Source organism: Labrus bergylta, chromosome 21 (assembly GCF_963930695.1).
Source record: "Labrus bergylta chromosome 21, fLabBer1.1, whole genome shotgun sequence".
Classification (NCBI taxonomy): domain Eukaryota; kingdom Metazoa; phylum Chordata; class Actinopteri; order Labriformes; family Labridae; genus Labrus; species Labrus bergylta.
In genome coordinates, this window is record NC_089215.1 from 23,044,851 (window position 1) to 23,071,850 (window position 27,000).

General features: G+C 39.5%; 2 protein-coding genes across 3 annotated transcripts in view; one reads left to right on the forward strand and one right to left on the reverse strand.

Annotated features, from left to right (window-relative positions):
* Positions 1-11,721, reverse strand: tbc1d24 (TBC1 domain family, member 24). Of its 2 annotated transcripts, none has more exons than XM_020637541.3 (7): positions 11,568-11,721; positions 7,690-8,789; positions 5,725-5,883; positions 5,222-5,285; positions 4,347-4,442; positions 1,348-1,594; positions 1-1,228 (listed from the first exon to the last, which is right to left on the reverse strand). In XM_020637541.3, the coding sequence occupies exons 2-7, from the start codon at positions 8,667-8,669 to the stop codon at positions 1,074-1,076; spliced, it is 1,701 nt and encodes a 566-aa protein (XP_020493197.1). In that variant the 5' UTR covers positions 8,670-8,789; positions 11,568-11,721; the 3' UTR covers positions 1-1,073. The 2 variants fall into 2 exon arrangements, with proteins under 2 accessions (XP_020493197.1, XP_065805648.1); XM_065949576.1 differs by lacking the exon at positions 11,568-11,721 and adding an exon at positions 11,374-11,553.
* LOC109986767 (alpha-1,6-mannosylglycoprotein 6-beta-N-acetylglucosaminyltransferase B-like) overlaps positions 11,643-27,000 on the forward strand; it is a 19,995-nt gene continuing 4,637 nt past the window's right edge. Inside the window, exons 1-14 of the mRNA XM_020637555.3 lie at positions 11,643-11,711; positions 12,421-12,511; positions 14,968-15,027; positions 15,375-15,430; positions 17,589-17,704; positions 20,959-21,088; positions 21,170-21,309; positions 23,016-23,080; positions 23,571-23,744; positions 23,849-24,016; positions 24,200-24,369; positions 24,477-24,608; positions 25,090-25,223; positions 26,714-26,856. Of these exons, the coding sequence (XP_020493211.2) occupies positions 15,405-15,430; positions 17,589-17,704; positions 20,959-21,088; positions 21,170-21,309; positions 23,016-23,080; positions 23,571-23,744; positions 23,849-24,016; positions 24,200-24,369; positions 24,477-24,608; positions 25,090-25,223; positions 26,714-26,856 (1,398 nt within the window). The 5' untranslated portion in view covers positions 11,643-11,711; positions 12,421-12,511; positions 14,968-15,027; positions 15,375-15,404. The remainder of the gene's footprint in view (positions 11,712-12,420; positions 12,512-14,967; positions 15,028-15,374; positions 15,431-17,588; positions 17,705-20,958; positions 21,089-21,169; positions 21,310-23,015; positions 23,081-23,570; positions 23,745-23,848; positions 24,017-24,199; positions 24,370-24,476; positions 24,609-25,089; positions 25,224-26,713; positions 26,857-27,000) is intronic.

The window sequence follows — 27,000 nt, forward strand, 5'->3', positions numbered from 1 at the left end:
TCAAAGTATACTTGTGTATTTTCACATGTAGAATACATTTTTAGTTTCTTAACTGATATTACACTGGAGCACTCCTGAACATACAGAAACAAACCCCAACAACACAGTTTGCAGTCAGGGCATACATTTGGACTGTTTTGTTGCTATCTTCACACTGAGAAGGACGGAAGTAACAGGAAAATGGTAAGAAGAGGAGGAGGAAAGAACTGCTTTTATAGTCATTATTTGTAAACCAAAACACCTTGAGTTTTCATTTTCTTTAAAAAGTTTGTCCTGTTAGTCACATGAATCCATTCACCATACAGAAGAGAGACTGTCACTGGGTCAAAAAGAAAGCTTCCATATAAAGTGCAGAAATGGCAACACTCAAATTCACCACTGATATTCACAAATATTTACCACGATTGATACAGGAGAGATCTCAAGCCAGGGATTTTTTTTTTTTAACTGAGACAAAAGTAAATCATAGCTGGACCAACTTCACCACTTCTTTTCATACATTAAAAAGCATCTCACCACAATAATCATCGTTGACTTCACGTTTTTTAACCTTTAACCCCACTTTATCAACACGGTTAGCCTAGCGACGTGTTTCAACAGACTGCAGAGCTACCTGTACAGTTCATTTGGCAGATAAAGCTGAAACAGAGAACATTAAAGACCACATTTACATTCAGACATTTAAACCTTTTTCAGTCCAGCATGAGCATGAAGACATTACAGCCCACTTACAAACTGCTTCAATAGGCTTTTTCTGTAGTCCTGAACATATCTTTCATATCACTGAACACCTTCACATAATTAGTACACCATAATGACAAATCTGTAAATACAAAAATAAACAGGGAAAATGAAATCACATTTCTATTCACATGTTGAAATGTTTTAATAAATAAAAAAAGTTACCTATTTTAATTTCTTAATAAGGACGGACGTAGTTTTGTTTGCATATCGGTGTGTTTACTCGAACACTGCTGGACATTATATATGAAGATTTCTGTTTTTTTCTATGTACAAGTGTGAGCTGTGTATGCATGGATTCACATGTGTTTTGTGTGTTCATGTGGACAGCATTATTTGGACATGGTATCCTCAAAGCCCCACGTTTCCAGCAGTGAAACCTGGAAGCTCTCGGCACAGAGGGGCGGGTTGTCGAAGGTGGTGCATCGGCCGGTGCGCCCGTGGTTGAGCTCAGAGTCGATGTAGAGAGCGTTGCCTTCACCACCACCTGATCACACACAAAACATACTTTTTATACAGCTCTCTTACTGTTCCTATTTAGATCGTTTATCAAAAGACATGTGATCAAAGGTTAATAATCCAACACAACATGAAGAATCCACTCACCCACTATGATGGAGTCAAAGTTCCCAGCCATGAACATCGATGTATTCTTGGAGTTGAGGTTGAAATGGCGGGCAGAGAGGAAAGGGGAAAGCTCTCCAACAGGTTTCTCTGGCTGCGCTAAGCCGTTGTTTTCTGTGTTTGGGGCTTCGGGGGCGGCTCCATCTTCCTGGTCCTGAGGTTTGATGGAGGAGGCCAACTCAGGGTGGCGGATCACCACCCACTCATAGCGCTCCATCTCTGGCTTCAGCTGCAGAGGGGAGCAGGAGGTTACACACATTCACTGGTGTAGCACAGCTCATTTATTAAGTTCCACACCTACAGTATGTTAGACACCAATTAAGTTATTTTCCAACATAAATTGATGGAGATACTTCATTCTTTTCTATTTTTTGTAGGCCCTACCACAAAATTACTTCTTCTCTCTCATTTAAATTCAGGGGGATGAAAAGTAATGGGATATTGTAAATTAAGTCACACGTGTCACTTATCTGGGAATGACTAGTTTCTTTCTTACTATGCTGCTCCATAAAAAAATGTATCTAAAAAGTCATTACTTTATGCCTGTCATGGCTCTCTCACTCTGTGGCTCCCTCCTGATTGAGGTTCATTCCTTTCACCTGCTCAAACCTGCACACCAGCTCTCCATCTCCTCATCACCTCAGCAGTATATATACCCCGGCTCTCCATCCACTCATCGGCAGATCGTTGTATCAACTACTGTGGTAGACTAGGTCTCAGGCAAATTAAGATTTTGAACGATTTTTTTGAATCTCTTGTGCTAGTTTTGTTTGTGAGTCTCATCCTGTTTTTCCTTTGCTTCAGGATCACCATTTACACACCTGCCTCAACCTGCTCTCTGGACTCAAAACCACTCAGCCACGCTCACACCCCTACTCTGCTCTGCTTTGGTCTGCCATCATCCCTTTCACTCTGCCAACCTCCGGATTCTTCAACCCATCTTCGTCTCCATTTGCCACAGTAAACCTCATTACCAATCAACCCCTCTGTTTATGTGTCCTGCATCTGGTCACTAAATTCACTGGTCCTAACACTGCCGGGTACAGACTGCATGATTTTGGGCCGTCCCAGACAAAAGATGATGAATCGTTGCAATATCTGTGGTCATGGTCCTACTTCACACTGTGAGAGAGGATCTAAGATGACCATCTCCTGGTCTTGCGACCAATGACAGCCTGCAACAAATATGTGACAGTGTCAGATATCTAGGACGATACTCTAGCGTGACTTATGGGGACTTATCTCAAGCTCTCTTTGTAACACTGGCAGCCTGAATTGGCCTCTTCTCCCTGCACAACCGAGTCTATTCCTCCTCTTTTTCTTTTAACTTTCTACTGACCGCCATGGCAACCTCAGCCGCACACCATTGATGCTGCCTGTTGACTTGCAGCCTACGATTCACAGGTACCTCATGCACAGGGTATGTGCATAACGTCATAATTATGAGATCTGTGTCGCATCGTGTGGTTTGCAAAAAACATATAAAATTGCAAAACTCAGAGTCTGTAGGAGGCATTAAAAAGCGTGAAGTTTGGCTGATAAAAAAATCCTGCAGCAATCATGACCCCACGTTCCCGTGTTTGGATTTAACTCTTCCATCACGATAATAAAACCTCCTACAATAGAAATTATGATTTGACAAAATAAATTGTTTTATTGGTTTAAAATGATAAAATATCTTCAGTTAAAAATATTCTGTTAGACTCTACTGTTACTGTAACTGCATTCATAGGCTCATTAAATCCGAAAGTTTTCATTAAATTAGCTGCTTAATTCAAGTTAAACTGAAAACTTCATAGACATTGAAAACAAGGTCACCAGGCTACATGAATCCCCACAGATCTGATTGAAGCATTTTGCCCTGTACCAACGTATCAAACAGTTGATATTGTACTTTCATTTTCCAGTATTTAGACTCAAAGTCTGCAATATGTTCTGTTTATTGTCCAGTTTCCAGGTCTTTTCTTATTGTAATTGTGTCTTCTGCTTAATGTCATATCTCTGGATTTCTTTTGGAATTTTCTATTGCTAGAAAATTGTTAATTGTTTGTTTTAGTGATTTTTATGTGTTTTATTTTAATGTATTCTCTATGTATTGTGTGAAATACTTTGGATTGCCTTGTTGCTGAAATGTGCTATAGAAATAAACTTGACTTGACTTCCAGGTCTGTGTCTATTCATCATCTCCCATGGTTTTTCTTTAAAGTCATTTTTTTCTTTATTTAGTGTTCAGGGGCTCATTGACATTTTTAAGGACTTCTTGACATAAGTCTTGAGATCAGGTTGGATAGAGTATTAAACAAAGCCTTGTAATAAATTATGAATAAACATGCAAGTACATCTGTATACTCAAACCAATTTTTTCTCTTGAAAAAGGAACCATGATCGCCATGATCGCCAGGTTGAAATAAAGCATTAAATAAGATAAATAATAAAACGTAAAAACCATCTGATCGACATCAGTCCTTGCTGACTGTCTCCATTTTCTGCTGGTGTCAGGTGAGGGCTGGGTCAGAGACTACTGGATCAGGTTACAGGAGTTTCCGATCTGTGTGTGTTTAAGTATTAAGTGTGTGAGATGACGCTGTTTTGTGGTTTGCTGGCTCAGACAGCTTGCAGCTGTGCATCAACACAGGAGCCAGCTGAATAATTCATACAGAAGGCTGCTCTGCTATTTCTAGCCCAGGTGTTGTTATGACTTGATGCAGCACTATCACAAGCGGTAAAGCAAGATGGTATGGATGTTATTTTAGTGTTATGCTGAAGAGGACATGGCAATGTCATATTGTGAACTATGACCTACAAGGCCGGCTATCCTAATGAGGACCTGACCTGCTGATTCTAACCAGCAGTACCATGTCAAACAAAAGCAAATATCAACCTCTGGTGGCAAAAAAGTGGTACTGCAACTATGATATTCATATGTCACTTGCCATAAGTCCTATTTTTAAATCAACCATAGACACAGATGTTAACCTTACCCTGAAGACAAAGCACTCCCCCGTCCCAAAGAAGCTCAATTTGTTGCCTCCTCTCTTTCGCTCCTCCCAGTCTGTGGACAGGAAGGCTCCACACACCTGAAGCAAGAAAAGAAAAAGAGTTTCTGCAACAAGTCATACTTATACTTATGGATGATTACCATGTGGAACATCACTATCTGTAGCCTGTCAGTGTTTGTGATGTGATCCTTTTGTAGCATCGTAATACACGTGTGTAAATCATGACCTCTGGGTCTAATGTTCAGTCCAGGACAAGAATAAAAGCTGAGTCTAGTGAAATGAAAAAAGCTCCTGTGGACCTTTCTAGTTACTGAAGAAAGAAAAAAAGATGACGTTCTAATGAAGATATAACATAACATTAAAATGATATTTAACATTTAATCATGTGTCCTTGGGCAAGACCCTTAACCCTGAATTGCTCCCTCTGCTTCAGTGGTTCTGATGATACTACATAACGATCACTACCATCAGTGTGTGAAAGGGTAGGAATGGGTAGGTGTGACAAGCGGTGTAAAAGCGCTTTGAGTAGTTGGAAGACTAGAAAAGCGCTTTATAAACTCAAGTCCATTTACCATTTCAAACCTTCTGTTTGCAACTGTTTTAGCTGATGATTTGATTCTTACTGTTCTTATTATGAAATGTGTACTGTGCGAGGTTGAGTATTTATGTTGTTGAAACTGTGTGTTGCTGCTTTTTTGGAAAAGTCTCCAATTTAAAAAAAGATCTCTGTCTCAGTGGGACTTGTATGGAAAAATAAAGGTTCAATTATTATTATTTTTTAATCAATAAAAACAACAAGTAGATCCCTGACATTACGAATGACTAATATCATGAAATAAGTTTGTGTGTGTGCTTACGTCTCCGTCTGTGGTCCGGATGAGGAGCAGCGTGGGCTCGTAGCCGTCACAGTGCGAGTAGAATCTGGAGGACAATGTGAAAGTTGAATTCTTTTCAATCTACTTTACTATGGTACAGTTAATTAAGGGACTTTATTCTTCATTAATCAAAGACCTTTTACTTCTGCTGAACATTAGAGAGAGAACCAACCCAGAGGAAGGTGAAAGATGTGTTTTATAGAATTTATAACATTAAAGGCAGGTCTGCTGGTTTCTGCAGACAGAATCTGTTACAGAAGTGGACAGCTGTAAGAGAAAAAGTCGAAAAAAAATGTACAGAAAAAAGGAATAAACAGGGGGAAATTATATTATTTTCTTATAAAAATATTTTTGTTTTGATATCTGTGTTGTTATTTCAGCCTTTTAGCATAAATCAAATTCTTCAAGTTAAACAGGCCCCACATGTGGATCGTTAGCAGCCAACAGCTGGATTAGTGTATTTAGGAGGGTGTTGGATAGTGTACCTGGTCAAGCTGCAGCCATGATTGGACGTTGTGAAGAGAAGTTGTGGTTGGCACAGGGCGAAGCGCTCAGGGATCCACGACCAGATGTCTCGCATCTCTTTGGCGCTGACGATCTCCGAGGAAAAGGTGTCGGGGTTAAGTGCCAGCTGGACGTTCCTCCTGGAGAGGACGGAGAAATACAGACATGGGAGGAGATGTAGAAGTAAAGAATGACAGGCCATCAAAGTCTTATAAAGAAACTAATTTTTATACATTATTAGTCTATGGAAAGTGCAATAATAATGTATTTGTTTTAAAGAATTAGAAATGGATCTGAAGAGCAGCATAGAGAAGAGAGAACCCACCTAGAGCTGAGACATAACCAATGAGATGAACAGGAGTGGAGTGCAGATAAGACAGAAGATGGTGGGTGGAAAAATGTGGCACAAACCAAACAAGAAGGATACAAACATGTGTGAGACAAGGAGGCAAGAGCAACTGAAAGCATTTCCCAAAGCATGCCTGAGAATAAAGCTGTAATAAGAAGAGGACATTCTTTACAATGGATAGGATAGTACTTTATTGATCCCCAGAGGGGAAATTCGGGAAGCCAGTGTCTAATTTATCATAACAGTCTGCATTTCTTTGGGCCTATACCGGTATCGATATTGGGTTATCAATATATCGGCCGATATCTTTCTTAAATCTATGTTCCATCTGTAGAGATACACATTTATCCCTTGATCGCTCATATGCAGATCAAACACTTGTAGGAAAGATATATAATGGAGGCAAGATGGTCACTCAGCGTAAGGTAACTGTGCATGTACATGCATCATTTTTAATGCTAACCTCACCATCTTCTTTTTAAACATTGCAGTACATATATAAACAACACAACTTCAGAAGGTCAACACTATTTTTTATATTCAGGTCTAATTACAGATTTTTTCCTCAACTGTTTAAAGGTTCTTGTTTAAATCTCACATATTTTTATCCCTGCACGGGTTATGTACATTTCTTGTATAAGTCTATTTTAAATTGCACAGTTTAAGTTTGATTTATCTAGGGGTATCCTTTAAATCTTTTTTTCAGGTTAATATACATGTATGGGGGGGAGGGGGGGGGGAGGTGTTTTAATTTGTAACAAATGTTTCATGTCATGTACGTCTTTGTAACCTGCTACTGGATGTTTTGAATTTCCCTCGGGATCAATAAAGTATCTATCTATCTATCTATCTATCTATCTATCTATCACCGCTTGACAATAAGGAGAGTGATCATGTTTGATGTGATCTATATAGCACACTCTGCTGGTGAAAGACAACTGATAGTGTAATACAATGATACCCAACTGAAATGCTTTTTGACTGGTGATTAAATCTAGTAATATCGGCGATAAAATTAGCTGATACCAATAGTCCCTGGATAAGCTGATATCGGCTGGCTGATGAATTGGTCGACACATTTCTCTCATTCAGTGCATCCCACTGGGATTTAACTTACCAGTAACTGTGTCTTACCTTAAAATAAGTTCAATTAAGTCCAGTCAAGTTGTAGCAGTAGATATACGAGCAGATAAACAACATTTCATTTTGAATCTTAAGAGACTGTTCTCTATTGGTTAATTTACTATATTAAAGTGATTTCACAAATTCATCTGCCTCAGTGGAGGCTGAAAGACGATGTGATTGGCTTTCTTTTATTTAAAGATCAGCCCAAAGAAAAGGATTTTGATAATGTGACTTCCCTGACAGAAAAAACTAACATAACTGGGTATTTGAGCAAAATATTAATGTGATATATTGTGACATGATGTCGTTACTATGAACAGCATTTTTTTTTTTTTTTTGTATTGCTTCTCTCTCTCTCTCTCTCTCTCTCTCTCAGCCTTTAAATTGAAAACAAAAAAAACCCATTTAGAATCTAAAGTAAAGGCAGGGAAAAGATGCTCATAATTCACACAAATCATATTATAGAGCCTACCGCTTCTGTTTGACTGTGATTCCTTTCTGCTGCAGGGACTTTTCATTAGTGAGCTGCAGCAGTGTGATCTCCTTACGACTGAACAGGCGGATGGAGAAGGCTTTTTCCAGCAGCTTCTCAGGAGTGACGGTAGAGGCTATGCCTTTGACAAAAGCCTGAATATCAGCCCTTACTTTGCCCGAATCCTGCTGCTGGTTAACCCCCTGGACTCCTGCTTTATGCTTGCGGTAGAACTTAAGCAGGGCAATTGCCACGCGGAACAGAACCTTGTAGCCCTCCACGAGGTAGACATCTAGGATCCGGACTATGTGGCTGAAAGGCAGGTCGCCGAGCACCCAGCGCTGCCAGTCAGAGTACACCTCCAGCACATCCTGGGCGGTGGCAATGATCAGTTTGTGTGCGGGCGCGCAGTACTTGTTAGCAAGATCCCCAAAAGTCATGCAGCTCGACTCATACGCCAGGAAAGTCTGGTCCAGCAGGCGCTTGCCCGGCTCATTGCAGGCCAGAATGCGGCTGACATGCTCAAAACACTGAGCTTCGTCCACGCTGAAGTGCAGGAGTAACGATGTGATAGCAGGCAGTGATGGACAGTGGGAGATATCTGGAAACTGTCCAACCACGCAGTTTATGATCTGATGCGCTGAAGCTAACCCCTCCGCCTTCAGACAGTACCGCGGCACCTCATTGTCATCCACAAAATCTGGAAGTGGGATGTGGGAGGAGGGCTTCTTGGTGGCTGCATTTCCCATAATGTCACGGTACACTTCTGCATCTGGGGTGACTGTACGGCAGGGGATGGCTTTGATCAGCTGCTGGTAGACCTGGGCCCTCAGTTTGTGGTTTTTGGCCCAGTAACCCTGCCGAGCCATCTGTTTGAACTCTTTCAGGTCTTTACAGTCTACCTTGGTGGGCCCGCTGCTCTTGGCCAGATCCCCCATCTGGTTCCAGTCCACAAAGCTGCCATAGTCTTCCTCAGCCATGATGCTGGAAACTTTACTGGACTGTCTGAGTGGGAAGAGAGGAGGGACTCTCCGGAGTATTACTAACCTTTTGTCCTACACAGTAGATCACTAGTCTTCATTAGCTGCCCATGGTGGTTACTGGAAGACACAAAAACAAAAAAGATTATAATGAAAGAAAAATAAGTAATAGCAGTACAGGTCCAAAATCAAACTGTAAAGTAAACTTGGCCTTAAATCTCTTAAAGCTAAAAACTATTCCTAATGAACCCAGACATTTCTGGACTACTGGCTATCCTCAGACTTTGGTATCAATTAGTTGTGGATTAAATAAACTACAGATTGTTAACCATGTTTATTGTCTGTTCCAATAAGAGAATTTTTCAATATGTTAAAAGGAACTACACAATGGCAACAGGAAATCTATACAGTATGCCATAATAAAGCATTTTCATCATTTTGAGAGTTCAATTCTCCTAAACATTATCACATGATTTAAAGGCAGTTCATGATCTGTGAGAATCAAATCCAGTTAACTCATAGTTTGAATGGAATGCAGCTCAAGATCTTCTTAGTGATACATAAACAGCTTCAAATGACATGTGATGCAGTTACATCTCAGATTTAATTGGTATAGGCACAGTTTGATAATAAAACGATTAAACAGGGATTTCCAGTGCTGAGGGAAGTAGTTATGTGTAACTCAAAAACACTTCCTGGTAATGCAAACCCACAGATACACGGAGAGGCACGGCCAAAGATCAGTTGCAATATTCTGAAAAATTGTGTTTTACAATGATTTCAAGCTGTTTTTTCACAAGTCACAAGGACATGCACGTCCAAAGATCACTTGCCATCTATTTGAAACTACTGTCATAAAATCATCAGATCATGTCACACTGTCTCTAAAAAAGTCACATGGGGTCGCATACCAACACATTACTGCATGGAAACTGGAAGCATCTGGAGGTTAGAGAGATTTAGTGTCCTAGTTGGCGGTGAATATGTTGAAAACAGCTACAGGTTGTTTGGTCAGAAGTTTACTCTTATCTTATCTAGTCACATCTAAAAACATGGAATTGGCAGAAAGGCTCATTGACATCTTAGTTGATTAAATAAGTTCTCAAATTCAAGCACATTAAGCTGTCTGCACCTAATTAAATCAGAGAACATAGAGTTGGATAAACAGAGATCGACAAAAAGATTAACTAAACCAATATTCTTGCAAAAAGGCAAGGTAGCATACGTTGCTGATTATTTAACTGGAGCTACTTACATATATCTTACATTATGCCAAATCGACTTCAAACACTGGACAAGAATGCTTAATAGGGCGTTGGGGGCTGCAGAGTACCCTGACAACATGTCTCATTTAATGTTTCAGAAAAGGCTCTAACAATACGTGTCCTCGTTTTTATTAAAAAAGAGATTAGCCTTCTTAACTCATATTTGTGATACATTTAAATACTACTTTCTACTGTCTGTTGATATAAAGCAAACATATTGCATGTTATGTCAGAATCAGATTGCACATCCAGGCTGATAACTACATCATGTGTTACATATTACTGTTAATTATACTTTGCAGTATTCCCAAACAGTTGAAAATGATGACCCACTTATTTTGACTGTTGACTTTAGGGGTCAGTTTCCAGGTTAAAGATTAAGCTCTGTCCCAGAATAAGAGGTTTCAATGGATGGATTTACTGAACCCTCCTTAGCCTTAAAGGTTTAGTTGGTTTTCAGATGAAAATGACTCAATAATATGCAGCCAGCAAATGTAAATAAAAAAATGAAAACGAGTAAAAGTTATGTCCTTTGCACTAAAAGCTAACAGTTAGTCTTTTCTTTGCATTCAATGCATTTTATTGAATTCACTTTAAAAAAATAAGCTAAAGAAATACCACCACTTATGTAGGCTTTAGGCAATATCCATTGGAAATTACATTCAGTTATTTAAGAGGTTGCAGAATATTTGACCTTTTACTGAAGCACCTTATAATTGTACCTCTGTAAAACTGGAAAAGATAAGGTACATTTAAGGTTCAAGGTTCAATGTTTCTTTATTCGTCTCCCTAGGGAGAAATTTGTCTTGGATACTGGGTAATTGCTGCATAGACAATACATCGAAAACAATATAAAAACAGTAATTACAAATGTGCAAAAAACATTTAGCTTATCCGTGCTACAGTTTACCCAAGCGCAGACTAAGTACTTGTACTTAACACAACAGATACAAAAGCACAAGCATTTTATCTGACGGTCCTAATGTCTACCATTGTATGGCTGAGCTGTAAACAGGACTGCAGGTTCACTCGTGTAAACACAAACTGGACTGACAACACACACCAAGCTGCTGGAATACATTTCCAGTCCAATAACTCATCACCCTAAGATAGCCGGCTCAGGCTGATTTTTAGTTAACATGTCAGTTGAAGCAAGTGAAAACGGGTCACCAGGTGTTTAACATCAGAGTAAATCTGATTCACCCTTTTCCATCTACACTTGCCAGGTTAGCATAGCTAGCGCTAGCTAGCCACAAGCAGTTCCTGTCAGTGCATGACAGCAGTGAACGAAAACGCAATCGGACACACAAAACAAGATGCCAAAAAACATAATATGCAAGACAGATCTTTAGCAGTGCACATATGAACAGACGCCGAAACAACGAGGTAAACACACGTCTGCTAACGTTGCTGCACCCGCTAGCATGAATGATACCAACCCAGTTTGATTTGGTGCTCAGGCTTCCTTACAGATAGTTGATGTGGTGAGATTTGAGCTTCAGTTTGTGGAAAAAGCGATGCATTTGAATGTTCTACCCGACGAACGGGGTTAGAGTTATCTCTATTACAAATACCGAAGACTGGTAACCAAATATTGACTTACTAAAAGCAAGTACAAGGACGGTATCCTTACCTGGATGGGAGATGTCTTGAGACGTGAAGCAGCGTTCATATTAAGTTGCCTCGAGCATGCGCAGTAGCTCTAACCCGGTCACTGTTCTCGTGTGAGTGTGCTGCTGCTGCTGCTGGAGCTTCAGAGGGGCTCGGGTGGGCTCAGGTGGGTTAAATATACAGCTGATTGGAACTCGTCTTGAAGATTTATACACTGTGAAGGAAAAAAATCAACTATGTTATTGGCTTTAACGCCTCCTTCTATGTGTTTTGCTAACATCATGTGCAAATATTTACACTGTTCCATGTGATATACAGATATCAAGAGGATATCATAGACGCACTAAATTATGTTCTTCACTCCAGCATCCCAACAAATGTACTAGCATGTTCCTTTAATAGTTAAGCTGGTTCTTGAAGACATCTCTATACTGCTGTGACCTTGCAGAGGTTGCATGACAGATCTTAATTTGTCTTGTTTACTTGCAAACATGCGAAATAAGTGACGGCACTGAGACAGGACAGGAAGTACCCTCGCAAGGCCAACAAGCCATGTCTTTGTCCTGCACTCAAAGAAACCGCCCAACACATGACAGTTATTACTGATAATTCAATTGTGGAGCCATCTTTGCCTTACAGGACAACTCAGTCTAAAATGTTGTTCATCTTGTTCTAACACAGCTGATGTTGTCCTGATGTCCTTATTTTCGAATGACCTTCTGTACTTAAGCAACCAGTAGGTTTAAGAAGGGTGGGTTATGTAGTTGCATTTGCTTTCCACCAAAATTATCCACATCAACACACATTGCATTGATCATTATAGGTGTTCTTTATTATATTGACTGTGTTTTTTGTTTCTCTTTTAAATCCAAAAGTATACTCCTTCATGGCTAGAACCGCATCCATATCCTCTGACTTGTACACAGCCTGTGCTCTGAACTGGCTGAAAAAACCATGTCACATGAGGTAAGCCGAGCATGTCATTATGATCATTTCATATTTAATTTGCACGCACATTTGGATCAAAGTGAGCCTTCTATAGCTCGTATACTGTGTGCATGTTATAGCTATTCTGAACGGTGTGGAACAAGTTAGTTGTGGGTTATTAAACTGTAAAAATTAGAAAATATTTGAAGGGACTGTCAGCGTTTGTGTATGTGTGTGAGAGAGAGAGAGACAGATGGGTGTAAAGCCAGTAATCCTTTAGGTCCAAGCTTATGGAGGTTTATGCTCATCAGATACTTCCGCTCCCACACGCTGTGTGACATCACTCCATGAACCAGCCCCGCCCTATCCTCCAAACACACTTAAATACAAACATACACGTACACACAGAGACTGAATAAATACACATGTAGAACTGCTGAAACACTTTCATATATGACCTCTCCTGTGACCGATCCATTAAGTTTGATTTTATAATTCACATTGGGCAACTCAGTTCCACCAGCGGCCTTCTGTAGAAATGCTAAAGCACAGAGTTTGACTAACACAGTTTACATCAGACATGAGCTGAAGTTTACAGACCCCTTTAGCTTGGAGAGATCCGAGATTTGCACTTGATTATTATGGGTAGAGGAGAATGAATGTGCAGCTGTGTTACTGATCAGCTATCGTCCTTCAACAAGGAATTAAATCACAAACTGTTCCAGATGTACGGTGCAGCTACAAATTGGTTAAATGTTATTACACAAAAACTCAGTATAGGCTGAATTTGTAGATCTGTATGTCATTAAAGTTTGTTAAAAGGTCTTGATTCCTCTTCTGTTCTGTGTTTTGATTTGATACTTTTGGTCAGATAAATGAGAAGAAAGAGTATACATAAGGAAACACACATTTGGTTGATTCATGTTTTATTGATTGGGAAGTTTGTGAAAAAAAATCAATAATTCAGATCATGTTTACTTGTCGTTCTATAGTCATATGTCCCTCTCCATAAACAGCAGATACTCTGGAGTCTGACTGCAGACAGTGAATGACTTCTTTTAGTGTTCAAATGTGGTTTGGAAACATCTGGAAATCACAGGAAATTGGGGTAAATAGCATTTTTGGATGCATATCTGCTTCTGGTTGTCATAGTTGACTGCTGGTATTCATGGCTTTAGAAAAGGAAATTTAAACGCTCCATTTTAGCAACACCCCTGTATTACTATAATTCTACAATTCACTTAGCAGACGCTTTTATCCATCAGTCGATTAAGCAGTTTTTTCATCTTTAAGCATCTTTTTTAATTTCTAATTGGTTAATTGGTGTGTTTAGCATTTTTTTGTGCTCCCACCATACTGCTGCATGTTTGTTATCATGATCTTTCTTTGAAGATGTTTTAGTTTTGTAAAGTTAACCTGTTTTGACTTATGCACCAGGCACAAACAAATCTCTGTCTCTTAAGGGCAGTCTTGCCAGGTATGCATTCATTCCTGTGGCTTTTCCTCTTGTTGCTATTCATTGATTTGAGTGGATTTTCTCCATAAGGGAAGCTTTCCTATAATGTATGATCAGTGATGTAGTGGTTATACTCTTACATTTTTCCCCAAATGTTTTTGAGTGGCCGTCCAGCAGAGTATGCACGAGTATGTAGACGACTCTTAGTCCGTATTTGCCAATTAAAGACAGAATAGGGAGGGTCATCCCTGCACCGTCCTAGGAAAAACAATAGAAAACCTACTACTGAATATTGTCCATCAATCACTGCTGTGAATCAGAGAAGGATTTAGAAGTGGTATAAATAAGAGAGACTGAAAAATAAGTGGATATATTCCGTATACCTGCGTAAACACTGAACTACATCACTGTTTATGATATAATCAAGTATTTAGACTAAAAATAAATATGGTTTTAGCACAACCACATACCCTTAGTTTGATAAGACCCCAATACATTTAAATTCAGCTCTTATACCTCAAAATAAAACCAAATAAATTCTATGACCTCATTCTTGTCTTTCTAATTAGACAATGAGACAGAATTACAACTCAACTAAATAGCTTTTAAATGTTTTATTTATGTTTCCACTGAGTATTTTATGGGGTCTTTTATTAAGTTTAATGAAGTTAGTAATGTATTTGGTCTGTATTGAGCTATTCTGTGCCAAAGGTTTGAACCATTTAAGTTTTTTAAATGAGCTCGCTGCTTGAGTATCACTTCACATCCATGGCTTAAGTCTAGCCAGTGAGACTGAAAGAAACTGTGTCACCCAATAGCGTGGGCTCCATTGTATGTGTGAAAGGCCTAAGTAGCACTCTGGGTATTGTTTTCTTTAAAGGGGAGTCAGGTTACCTTGGCAACAGCAGGATGCACACCCATAGGCCTTAGACAGAGAAAAGACCCGGCCAAAGAAGGAGGGAAAGAAAGCGAAAGAGACAAAAAAAAGGAGGCAAGATCCATTCCAAACTTTATTTCTTTTCTCTCTTTTTTTTCCAAGTTGTGTATTTTGGAAAAAGGCCTGATGGTTGCCAGTGAACTGAGACGGAGACCCACGGAGGTGAGGATGTGTGTCTGTGTGTGGTTGTGTGCATGTGTGTGTGGTTGTCCTTTAGCTACCTCATTTATAACCAGAGACTGCTGATGTCTCTGTATCTGTCCCACATTGACACACACAACACAAGGACAGTTTGGTTGCAGCAGCTTTGTTTGATTACTAGCAGAGACCCTTCATGGCCACATGCTTTATTTTAAAATCTATTTTGGCCTTCTTACTGAACTGTAGTAACATTTGTTGAAAGTATGACCTCTCTTGCAATTGCATTTTTCCCATGCAAGTCTTTTATAACTATACATTTATAAGTGTGCATTATTCACTTGTATTTGAAATGTCTTTGTTTTCAACAGTGAGATCCAACATCCTGCAACCAGAAGGCCATGCATGTTGCACTGAGGCCACGCAGGTACAGTAAAGTGATACACCTCATTCATGTCCATGCCACATCATGGTTCTAATTTGGCAGAGAAGTTGCCTTTGTCTGTCTTTTTCTGACGGCAGATTGGTCTGAGGGGCATCTCTAAATGACCGTTAGGTTTAGACGTGGAGCTTTACTTCCCCTGCATGTAACGTCAACCTTAGTTGATATAATGCCAACTGTAGCAAAGCACTATTTTTCTAATGCTTCTTTATAGCTGTTCTACCTCAACCTGAGGATTGTGATGAGCGCTCTGACAACTTTGATGAAACGCAGATTGATAGACTGACATTAAAATGATTAGCCTGCATCTGCATTTTTAGCTTTATGGGAACTAAGAGACTACAAACTATTGGTGCATGTACTTGAGGTTAGCCAGGCTATGCTTCTTTGGATAAGGGTTGGTGGGTTTATTGGACTGATGAAACTGAGGGTGAAGAGATGGCTCTCTCTGAGACTTTGAGTTCATGTGAGCAGTGAGCAGACACATGCTTTAATTGTGCAACACTTCTAACATTTGTTTTCACTCACCAGGGTCCTAACTTGAAGTCATTGAACAAAATATCTCACATTCTCAGTGTGCTTGATGAAAGGCAAAGTCAGGCTCTCCAGCTCTTTTTAGTATCAAATCTGTGCTTAGAAATAAATGCTATTAATGTTAAAAAGCAGTTTAACTGTTTTATGTCAAACATAAAACCAATCAAAATACTGTGAAAATAAAACAGGATGACATATACCATTTTCAGACTCAGTCGTTAGGGTGTATATAAAGGCTATAGGTCTCAACATACACAGATTAATTGAAGTTAAGCTGTGCTATAAAGCTCTAAAATATTCCCACATACTGAGTCAGCTGCAATTCCTTTAGCTGAGATTTTCTAAGTCGAGCTAGCAAGCAAACAAGGAATGTGGAAGAAAATGATGGATAAATTAAAGGTAATTGCCTCATACATTGTGTAAAACTTTGTCCATGTTAAAAAAGGGAAAAGTAGCGAGGAAAACATGGCTCAGTGATTGTTTGGTAAAATCATGAATAGGCCCTTAAAATCTTTTAAAATTAAAGGATAAATGCTTGATAAGCTAAAGTCAATGGACTAATTAGTTAAAGTAGCTAGCAAAGAGTAATGGAAGGACATTGTTTGCTTGAATGGGCAATGATTGCTGAAGTTAAAGTGGTTGATAAATGCTTAAACATTAAAAATCATCATTAACTGCTTGAAAATTGTTACCTGTTTGTTATGAATACATTTTTGAATTGTTAGCTAAAATTGATGGCTAAATGCGTAAAAATAAATTGGCTAAAAATAATCAAAACGGCCTTAAAATGGTTACCTTTATGTAATGGATAAATATTTTGAGTTGTTATCTCAAAGTAATGGCTAAATGCTTCAAATTTTAGCTAAAAAGAATCCAAAATCGCTTGAAAATTGTTACCTATATGGATAACGCTTTGAATTTTTGGCTTAAAGTATGGCAATAGCTCCATGCTTATAAAGGTTTGTTAAAAGTAAATGCTCCATATTTGAAATTGTTTGCTAAAAGTGATGGCTTCATGCTTAAAATTGTAAGCAGAGAGTGAGGGTGTTTGCATGAAGTAACAAGTAAATAGTTTTTTGATTCAATTAATAGTAATGGACAAACATGGGGGGGGGGATTGTGTGCTAAACGTAATGTTCAAATGCTTGAAATTGTAAGCTAAAATAAATAAATAAATGATTTAAATTTTAAGCTGAAAGTAATTAATATACTCTTGAAATTGTTCTGTAAAATATAAAGAATGAACAATTGTAATGGTGAGCAGATATTAGATAAGACTTTAAAATTATTATCCTAAAGTAATGGTTAAATAGTTAATGCTAATTGATAGCTAAAAGATGGTCTAATTGATGACTAGTTGGTATTGTTAACTGAAAGAAATGCATAAAATATTTTAATCTTATCAAATGACTCACTGAATATTTACCCTGGCAGTTCAATGTGACAAAATCAAATTATAAATGGGGTAAAAAACAGTTTGTAGTCATGTTAAACACAGTGGTGTCATGGGGAACTTGAACTCTTTAGGTAAAATTGGTTGAGAACCACTGCTGTACTGTACAGTATGTTGTAGTCTTAAAGAGGTTTCTCTGTGAATTGTGCCCTCTAGTGGTTGCCTGGTGCTCTGTCTGTGCCTGTCTGTGTTGACTCTGCTGCTGCAGAGCCTCTGGGTGCCGGCTGAGATGACTAGTGATGAACCAGCTGGGAGGTCACCTGAGGAACAAGGTAACTTATACACACATGGTTGAGTTAAGATATTTAAAAGAAACAGATCCCTTAAGTATGTCAACAACCTACATGACCTGACATTTGAGCACCACTGACTAGAAATAAAGTAAATAAAAGATATTCAAACAAACACAATTTTTGGGCACATAAACCTTGGTTCCTAACACTAAGAATTGATTTGGGACATGCAGCAGCAGGGTTGTGTATTTCTCAGAAATTGACCGTCTTCTCGTGTTAGGTGAAGCTTTGTACACAGTGCGTGGTGGGTCTGACAGTTGTGGTTTGTGGCCAAGATATTACCTTGTCCAATTCAATTGTCTGGCTAAACTGTTTCTCTAAAGGAGGGTTTTTAAGAAGGCAGTAGACAAGGTTGTTTGGGCAAACGCTTTTCCCTGGTTTACATATGAAGAGACAAATGTTGTCAACAATCTCCTCCAGAGAGTATGTTTTTCCTGTAAAATCAGCACTCTTTTCTCATGCAGCGGATGAATACATTAGCATATTTTGGCAACACATGTCTCCCAGAATTCTTGACCTTTGAGTCACTCTTATACAGCTTACTCAGCAAGCTTCACTTTATGCTTAAGGTGGTTTAGGATATCTTCAATTTATGTTCAGTGGCCTATTTGATTCTTTTTAAGAAATCCAAATGTTGTCTTAAATGTTATTTAGCAGTTTAATTTATTGGCATCACTTACTCATAATGCAGTCAGACCCTGGATTTAAAAAAAAGATAATCTTACACAGATGCTGATTTGTATTTCTTAATATCCTCAGCCTTTCAAACTAGCCATCTTGTGAGGGTGAATAATCAAACAGAACTAACTTTTCGTGTGAGACTTTGAAAACATGGCTACTGATGAATCGGTTTCAAAACATAATCGCAGACAATTACTTTTTATCTAAACATCCCAAACCATTTTGCCTCAAATTGTTGGAAAATTGTTTTAGCCAGACAATGAAACCCACGGGTGCATCTCAGCCACAGAGCCACAATTGCTGTGTGCTCACATGGACCAACCACAGGCTGTGTACAAAGAAAAGTGGTTGTGTTGGAAAATATGCCACATGGGGGAAGCGGTTGGTCAGCAGTTAATCCAGTTCCAATTTATCAACAAATACTCTGTTTTCAACCAGTCTCTGTAAAAATCTACTGTCAAGTCAAGGGACTTTATCGCAAAAAATACACGTTTATTTTGTGAAAAATCTTCTTGTGCCTTCTGGAGTTTTGTTTGAAAAGCATACGGATATTAAAAGACTGAACTAAATTGTTTCCTTCATTGGCAGAAATATTTTCCCTCTGACATTCAGGAAATGGTATCAGTAGACTATTATTATTTCCTTTAACACATAACTTTATTATAGAAACACATGATAAAAATCTTTGTACAGCATGTTTTCTGTCGCCTTGTTGTCTGTCAGTGTGCACAAACAATTCATGATATATTTCTACTGTGTGATATGCAGCTACATACATTTATTTATGAAGCATGCACACTTCATGTAGTTATCACACACAGCTTTCAGTATCACCACCCTTCTATCTCATTCATGTCTCATTACATCTCTGCTCTAAAGGCCTCTGGCAATGTAAGATACGCTGACAGTCAGCTGTACAAACAGAGAGGAAGTGACTTCATCCGTCGGTGAGATTTTACTGCGTATCACAGTTTATAGCTTCATCCCAAAGGAGATCTTTACTCTGACTTGAAATCAACCCGAACTCCAGAAGCAAACCTCAGAAAATAAAAAAATTAAGTCTTTCCAGACAACTGTTTCCATCGCCCCTGATGTCACCAATATAACACCTTTAATATGTCTTATTCAATGACAACACAACGTCTTTAACTGTCCACTTTGCTTCATGTTTAAATGATCTTTGATCTGTTGTCTCAAAACACTCAAACATGCACACACACACACACACACACAAACATTATTTTTTTGAGCTCTGGCTGCACACTGCTGGATCATGTGTGGTCACTTGGGTGGCTAACAGAATCTAAAACTTTTAAACAATTAACGGCTTTTATTTAAGGGCCCCAAAGCAAAATATATTTATTTTTTCTAAAATAGGTTCTTTGAATGTCAAGGCGCTCCTATCTTAAGGTTAGGAAAAAATGCTCGATGGCTGTGCTACAGTTCTAAAAACCACGTGTTAAGGTCGTGCTTTAAGGTCAGTCCTTGTGACATTGGTTTGCAAGTTGACATGGAATCATCTTTGGTTGATGAGCCAAAAAGGATTGGATCCGCTGGCTAAGTGAATGCATAACATACTGACCTCATCCAATGTAAATGTGCTGTTGATGTTCTTCTTAAAAAGCTTCACCTCTTTTTGAAGGTCACGATCATATATGAGCTTATCCGACATCTTAATAAATCAACATTTTAAGATGATATCCATCCATGAAGGTAGCTGTTCAAACACTCAGGAAAAAACATATTCAATATTCAATGAAAGGCGTCTGATCTAACCTTAACAGGGTTAAGACGCTGACTAGACTCTTCTCCTCTGTTGCCCCCCGGTGGTGAAATGAATTTCCGAACTCCATTGGATCTGCAGAGTCCCTCTGCACCTTTAAGAAAAAGCTAAAGACCCAGCTCTTTTATGAATACCTACTAACTTAATGATGATGGTCTCCATATTATTGATGATGATGATGGTAATGACGATGGTTTTTGTTTGATAACGATGACTTATAAGATGGTGTCTATACTGATTAGAGCTCTCAAGAACTGCCCTCAATGTTGTGCTTTGCCTCTGGTCACTTCCTGCCAATACCTGTGTGTCCAATCAGACTCAAAGCTGATCGTTTGCTCTTACTTTATTTCATTTTTTCTAGATTCTTTTTTGTAGATCCTTGCTTGTGTTGTACTTACTCTCTGATGTATGTCGCTTTGGATAAAAGTGTCTGTTAAGTGAATTGTAGAATTGTAGAATGTAGAATAACATGCATGCAGCATTTTTTAGTGTATGCTCTGCCTCTGGCAGAAAGAAAAACAATTACCTCTGTATGATAAGATTACAAGCTAATATTCCCTAAGATGGAATCTAAAAATACGCAGAGCTAAGACTGCTACATCTACAGCAGATCATAGTGAAAAGAAAACATAACTGTAACTACTGTTTCATGGGAGACAAACTTTGGTTTGACATATACACAGTATAACTACATAAACATCATGATAGGGGCGAGCACATCATACTGCACATTCATGACTCATTATGGTGTTTAACTCTAATGTGTTAGGTCAGCGTGGTCTCGGCTTTCGCAGGCTGTCTCTTCGTTTGGAGGCTTTGAGTACTCAGGTTCAGAGGCTGAGCAAAGAGAGAGACATCACCCGTCTGACCAGAGATGATGTCAGTCTGTTACTGCATAGGTAAACATTACTGTGTAAACAGTTTCATTAATGCATCTGTTCTTATAGTGGTAATCTGTAGGTTTCTGTTTGTTTTCCCAGTTTCAGACAGGACCAGCAGGGCTTAGTCCGCCTGGTAGAGAGGGAGCTGAAGAGAGTGTCACAGAGGCTCGACCACCTCAGTCGTCATCAGACTAACACAGCAACACCACATGAAGACCTCAGACCACACACAGCTAAAGGCAAGATTTTGTTCTTTTTCTAAACTTGTTTTTATTCTGCACACATTGCACATTGCACAAAGAACATACAACATGCAGGGGATGCATGTTCGCATTGAGCAGACGTTTATCACAAAAAACTGTCTGAAATGATTCATGTTTATTACTTTTGAGGAGGTTTCGATTTTTTCGACCTCTTTATTATAATTTTTCCTTTTAGGATTTCAGAGTTGTTTTAAACATGCTCGTGATTACCACACTTGATGCTCTATGACATGAAAGAAACACAGGTGATAAAAAAGACCTGCTGTCTGTGCATCCAGATTTCTCAGGATGGAAAGTTCAGGAGACAGTTTTTTACATTGCATCCTTTGTTTGGAATTTGTGTCCAGTGAGTGGACAAGCTGGACAAGTATATCAGGCTCTTATACACAGATCTAATGCAGCTCTAAAACAGTTTATTATACAAGCCTAAAGAGTGATTTTAGGGTTTGTTCCAGTTATAATATACTTTAATGTTCTTGCTACACAGAATAAATACACTCTCCCATTCCTCCCTGTTTCCAGCTTCAAGGATCGGCCAATAATTGCAAAGCTTTTCTGTGGTTTACTGCTGCTGCGGAGTGACAGTCGGAGCCCAGTGCATGGTTCAGAGCCTCAAAAGAGGTTAACCACACAGTGAAATTAAGAAGCTGTGATAATGGAGAGTGTGAATGGGGGGGTTAGAGGGCAGTGGGTGCAGGTGGTTATGGGGGATGAAGTCCTCAAATAGAAGTTTTACAAGTACTTTAGAGCCGGAGCTGATCATCTGGAGGCTACGCTACGACCCTCCTGAGAAGTGTCAGGTGAGAGTTGGGTTATGCACCCTAGTTGGCGTGTGTGTGTGTGTGTGTGTGTGTGTGTGTGTGTGTGTGTGTGTGTGTGTGTGTGTGTGTGTGTGTGTGTGTGTGTGTGTGTGTGTGTGTGTGTGTGTGTGGGGCGTGTGGGGGCGCCATAACATTCATATGTCGACATGCACACACTTATATGTACACACATCCCACACGCATACACACAAACACACTTCCCCGTCAGCAGCCTGTTCACCCCTTACTCTTGTCCTCCCACATTACCTCACACCTATAAAATACCACCAAATTACCCACAAGTCCTTTCACCGACTTGTCTACTCAGACTCTTGTTTTTGCAAAGAGAGCACTTTTTTTCTTTTTTTTTCTCTCCTCCTATAGATTACTTTTTTTAAGCTTTCACACCTTAGCTATGCTTTCAGGTTGTTCTTATCTTTTTTCCACTTTTTTTAATAGGTTGTTTTACAAAGTTATGGACTGTGTGTTTTGGCAAAGCCTCACATTGTAAAAAAAGGGGTATGTTTGGTAGAAAGCAGGTGGGTCAAGTGTGTGTGAGCGTGTGTTCATTTCAGTTGATTGACATTGGCTGGAGATGGTGGGGGGGGCTTTCGGGAAGGGGGCCTCTTGAGAACACACTGCCTCTACTCTCCTGCCTCTTACACGCACAGTGGCACTATACACCGTGCTGATGGCTGCTGTTCATTGTGAATATTTCACTCCAGAGGTTGTATATCAACGTTATTATCCCCTGTTCTTCATTACCTGCAGTGAGTTCACTCTACAATGTTCCTTTCTGTTCCCGTAGCTAGTGGGATAATGATGTGGGTCAAAATGGGCAAATAAAGAAAAAGTATGTGATTTTAAATGTTTGCTCCATAGGGCTCAGTGAGAAGTGTGAGGTGCCAGTGGATGCTGCGTATCCGCTGTGTGCAGAGAAAGTAGAGGTAAGAAAGTGTGAATATGGCTGGTAGAATGTGTGTGTACTGTTATTGAGCTGAAGTGCTTAGATGACTTCAACTTTTGTGTTAAGTTTATTAGCTGGATATAAAACTAACATTAAAAAATGATAGGAGTTACAGCATGTAGCTGAGCTTTTATTTATAATGAATCAGTCTTAATCACCAAAAGTGTTTTTCTAATCATAACTTATCATTATTTTTGTTATTTAAGTTATTTTAGAAACATTTAAAGCACATTTACAAAAATGGACAGCAGTTGACATAATAATCAAGAACCAAAAAAAGCACAGATTTTATAAAAGTAGCATCATCGCTGTAGTTTTCTAACATCACAAATCAAAGGTTCAAGTCAACAAACACAATGTCCAGTAAAAACATGTATGTATATAATGAGGGAATATAAGAAGCCAACTCATTTTATTTGGAGAATGAAAGTTTTTTCAGCATTTTGATCTAACCTGTATCTTCCCTGCAGTTTCTGCGGGCCCGCTGGCAGGCAGATCCCTGTTATGCTTTTTATGGGGTGGATGGTACCATCTGCTCCATACTAGCTTACCTCAGCCAAATAGAAGACTTTTGCCCTCCACGTGATGGAAGAAACAACCCTGCAGTGCCATGGCATCCGAAAAATCACTCCTACACAGAGAGGGTACAAGCACACAAAGCTCGTCAAGAATCACTTTAGAGGGCAGAATAATAAAGCTCATGATGCACTTCACTACCAACACCACTCTCTACATTATCTCCTGACAGGCTGAGACACGTACCACTCTGGCTCCTCTGTATGCGCTCCTCAGAAACAGCACTGGTCCTGCCATGAACTTCATCCGGTCCAGAGTGGAGAGGATGTCTGATCGGTGGATCCAGGCCGGTCTGTGGATGAGGCAGGGCCGGAACAAGACAGTCACAGGCCAGATGAGGGTAAACCCAGCGTTATGATTCCTCATGCTGCAATCAAACTGAAAAGACTTGACCAAGAACACAATAAATGGCTGCCATACTTTTAAGAATCAGTGATTAGACACATCAATAGTAAATCTCAGCTTCTCTTAAATAAAGAACTTCAGATAAATTATTGAATCAACACTCTGTAACATCCTCTAGGTGCTGCTGTATACCGGTGCCCTGGCTGGGAGTGTTGGTCAGCGTTTTGAAGCCCTGGTGAAAAGAGGGGGTCCTCTCGGAGAGCTGGTCCAGTGGGCCGACCTCAGTGCCTGTCTGACAATCCTGGGACACAACCTCACCTTCAGCACCTCACTGCAACAACTCCACAGGTACATTCATTAGTATCAGGTCTTTGAAATGGTGAGTGGAGAAAAATACCAGTCCTGAAGGGTTTCCTAAGTTTGCATTCATGTATGTTTTCTTGTGATTGCTTCAGTCTGATTGGTGCAGCTCCAGGCCGAGGCAGCTGTCCAATCCAGAGGCCCCTCACCTTTGACCTCATCTACACTGACTACCATGGCCTCTCTCACCTGCAGGGTGCCATGGGGCTGGCTTTCCTGCATTACAAGTATGACCACCATTCATTTGTTTTAAATATATGACAGTGCTTCTACTTCATTCTCTGAATAACACTACATCCTTATTTTACATTTACTCCCATTTGAAGACCCCTAATGTTATGATGAAAAAGCAGTAGTAAAACCTGACAGTGGCCTACTTTTATCATAAAAAATATATTCTAAAAGCTGTATTAAATTTCAAATTCCAATTTCCATTTTAATATGTGTCTATAATATGTCATACTTTGCAGTTTTAAAGTACAAAATCCACTTAAAAAGGAAGAAGTGAAAAGTGTATTTGGCTTCCTAAGGCCTCTTAAGCCTTAAAATAAAAATTGCTGAGAAATGTCAATCATAAAGTCACATAGGATGCTTCACACACTGCATTTGTTGTGTTCACATGATAATTGTTGAATTTATAAAGTTGTAACATCAACATCAATAAAGTTGTAACATCAATGTGATTTATATTTTTTTCATACGCTGCAGGTGTCGCTTCAGGATCCTGGACTCTTTTGGCACTGAACCGGCCTTTAACTTGGGGAGCTATGCACGTAGCACAGGATATCAAACACTGTGGGGCAGCTGGGGTCTGCAGCCTCTGCAGTACATGACCATGTTCCGTGAGTTTCTGTGTGTTTATTTCATTTAATCTGTGTGTCCACATATGTAACTATGCAAACATGCGTATTGGTTTGTGTGCAAAGCCATGTCTGTGACATTATCTGAGACGTACAGATCTCAATGCTGCAACACTGATCCTTCACACACACATTCCTCCATGCAGTCTCACAGTGACAGCAGTAATAGCTCAAGTTATATAAACTGGGTGCCCAGACAGAACTTTCATTGCAACACCTCTTCCTGTCATCTTCCCCACCTCGCCGGGGGATAGAGACAAGCTGGACACACTGGGCCCATAGCCACCCTTCATGCCTCAGCCTGGATCACTGTTTATTTGACCTGCTGAGTACGGAGAGAGTGATGGCTCATGGAGGAGAAAGGGCAGAAGGAAGCTTGAGAAAAGAGAGGGCGGATTGTTTATGCTTCTGTTTTCAAATGGAGGAGAAGGAGATAGTCGATTAAAGGATAAGCTGCTGGAGCAGAACTGTAAACAAGCAGCACGAACACTCAAATAACCAAAACTCTAATCACACCCCCACATGTTGCAATATCTTGATTATATCAGTTTGACTTTGCTTATCTATGAGTGACAAAGATGTTCAGCAGTAAACCAAGACAAGTGTAAGAGACAAGTGATGACAAAATGAGGCTGAAGAGGAGGAGTGAGGAAGACAAGCTCTGCTGCTTTAAGGGTTACTGAAGTCAGAAACATTGAGACACACACATACAAATGTTAGAGAGTCAATTTACACACTCGTCCATGCACACACACCTTTGCTGGCACATTCCCTGTAAAGTAAATACTCATCTTTCACACCTTCTTCAGTATGTTAGACAGCAGCAGGGTGGCAGCTGCCGATCCAAACAGCAGGACCTTAACGTCTCATAGAAAAAGATTTCTCATTTCCTTTTACTGTTGATTTATACTGCACAGCGTGTTCTTCCTTGCTACAGTATTTTAATCTTTTTTTGTCACCTGAAATATTTTTAGCCCTAAAGTTATCCCTATGCAAAGGTGTTTTTTCCACACAGTGTGTTTCTCTTTTGAGTAAATTTTGTGAAAAGTTTTCACGTTTTCACGTTTAATGATTCATACTATTCAAGATTTCAAGATTCAAGTCTTTATTGTCATTGTGTTCAACAAGAAAACAGCAAAACGACTCCCTGACTAGCGGAGTGCAGTATAAGATAAAAGCAGTATTAGGAATGGAATAAATAAGACAAAACAGAGATAATAATAACATAGTTATGACAAGTTATGGCAATACTAAATATTCATCATCTGCAAATTTTAGGATGGAGTTTGAGTGATAGGAAAAAAAGGCTGTAAAGAAGTGGACCTAGCACACATCCATGTGGAGCACCGGTGTTTAGTGACAGAGAGGCTGACCCCTGAATAAAGTTCTAGCCCTCAAATATCAACTTCTTCAGTGCAATTTCTTTTTCTTTTTACATGTAAGGTAACTCCTCTATCTTCTGTCATCTCCAGCTCACACTCCTGACAACTCCTTCCTGGGCTTTGTGAGCGAGGAGTTGGCAAGGGAGGGAGCGAGAGAGGAAGAGCTGGAGCCGGAGGGCTACAGGAAAGACCGAATAGCAGTAGTCTATGGCAAACAGGACTACATGTGGCAGGTATGATGACTGAAAAATAAACTGTATACAAGTTAAAAGTCTTTGAGTGAGCTAGACAAATATCAAGAAGCCAGTCACTGTATGATTTTATGATGTGCAAGTTTTAATTCAACAAGCCTGGATGCCCTTCGTCAGGTATGAGCA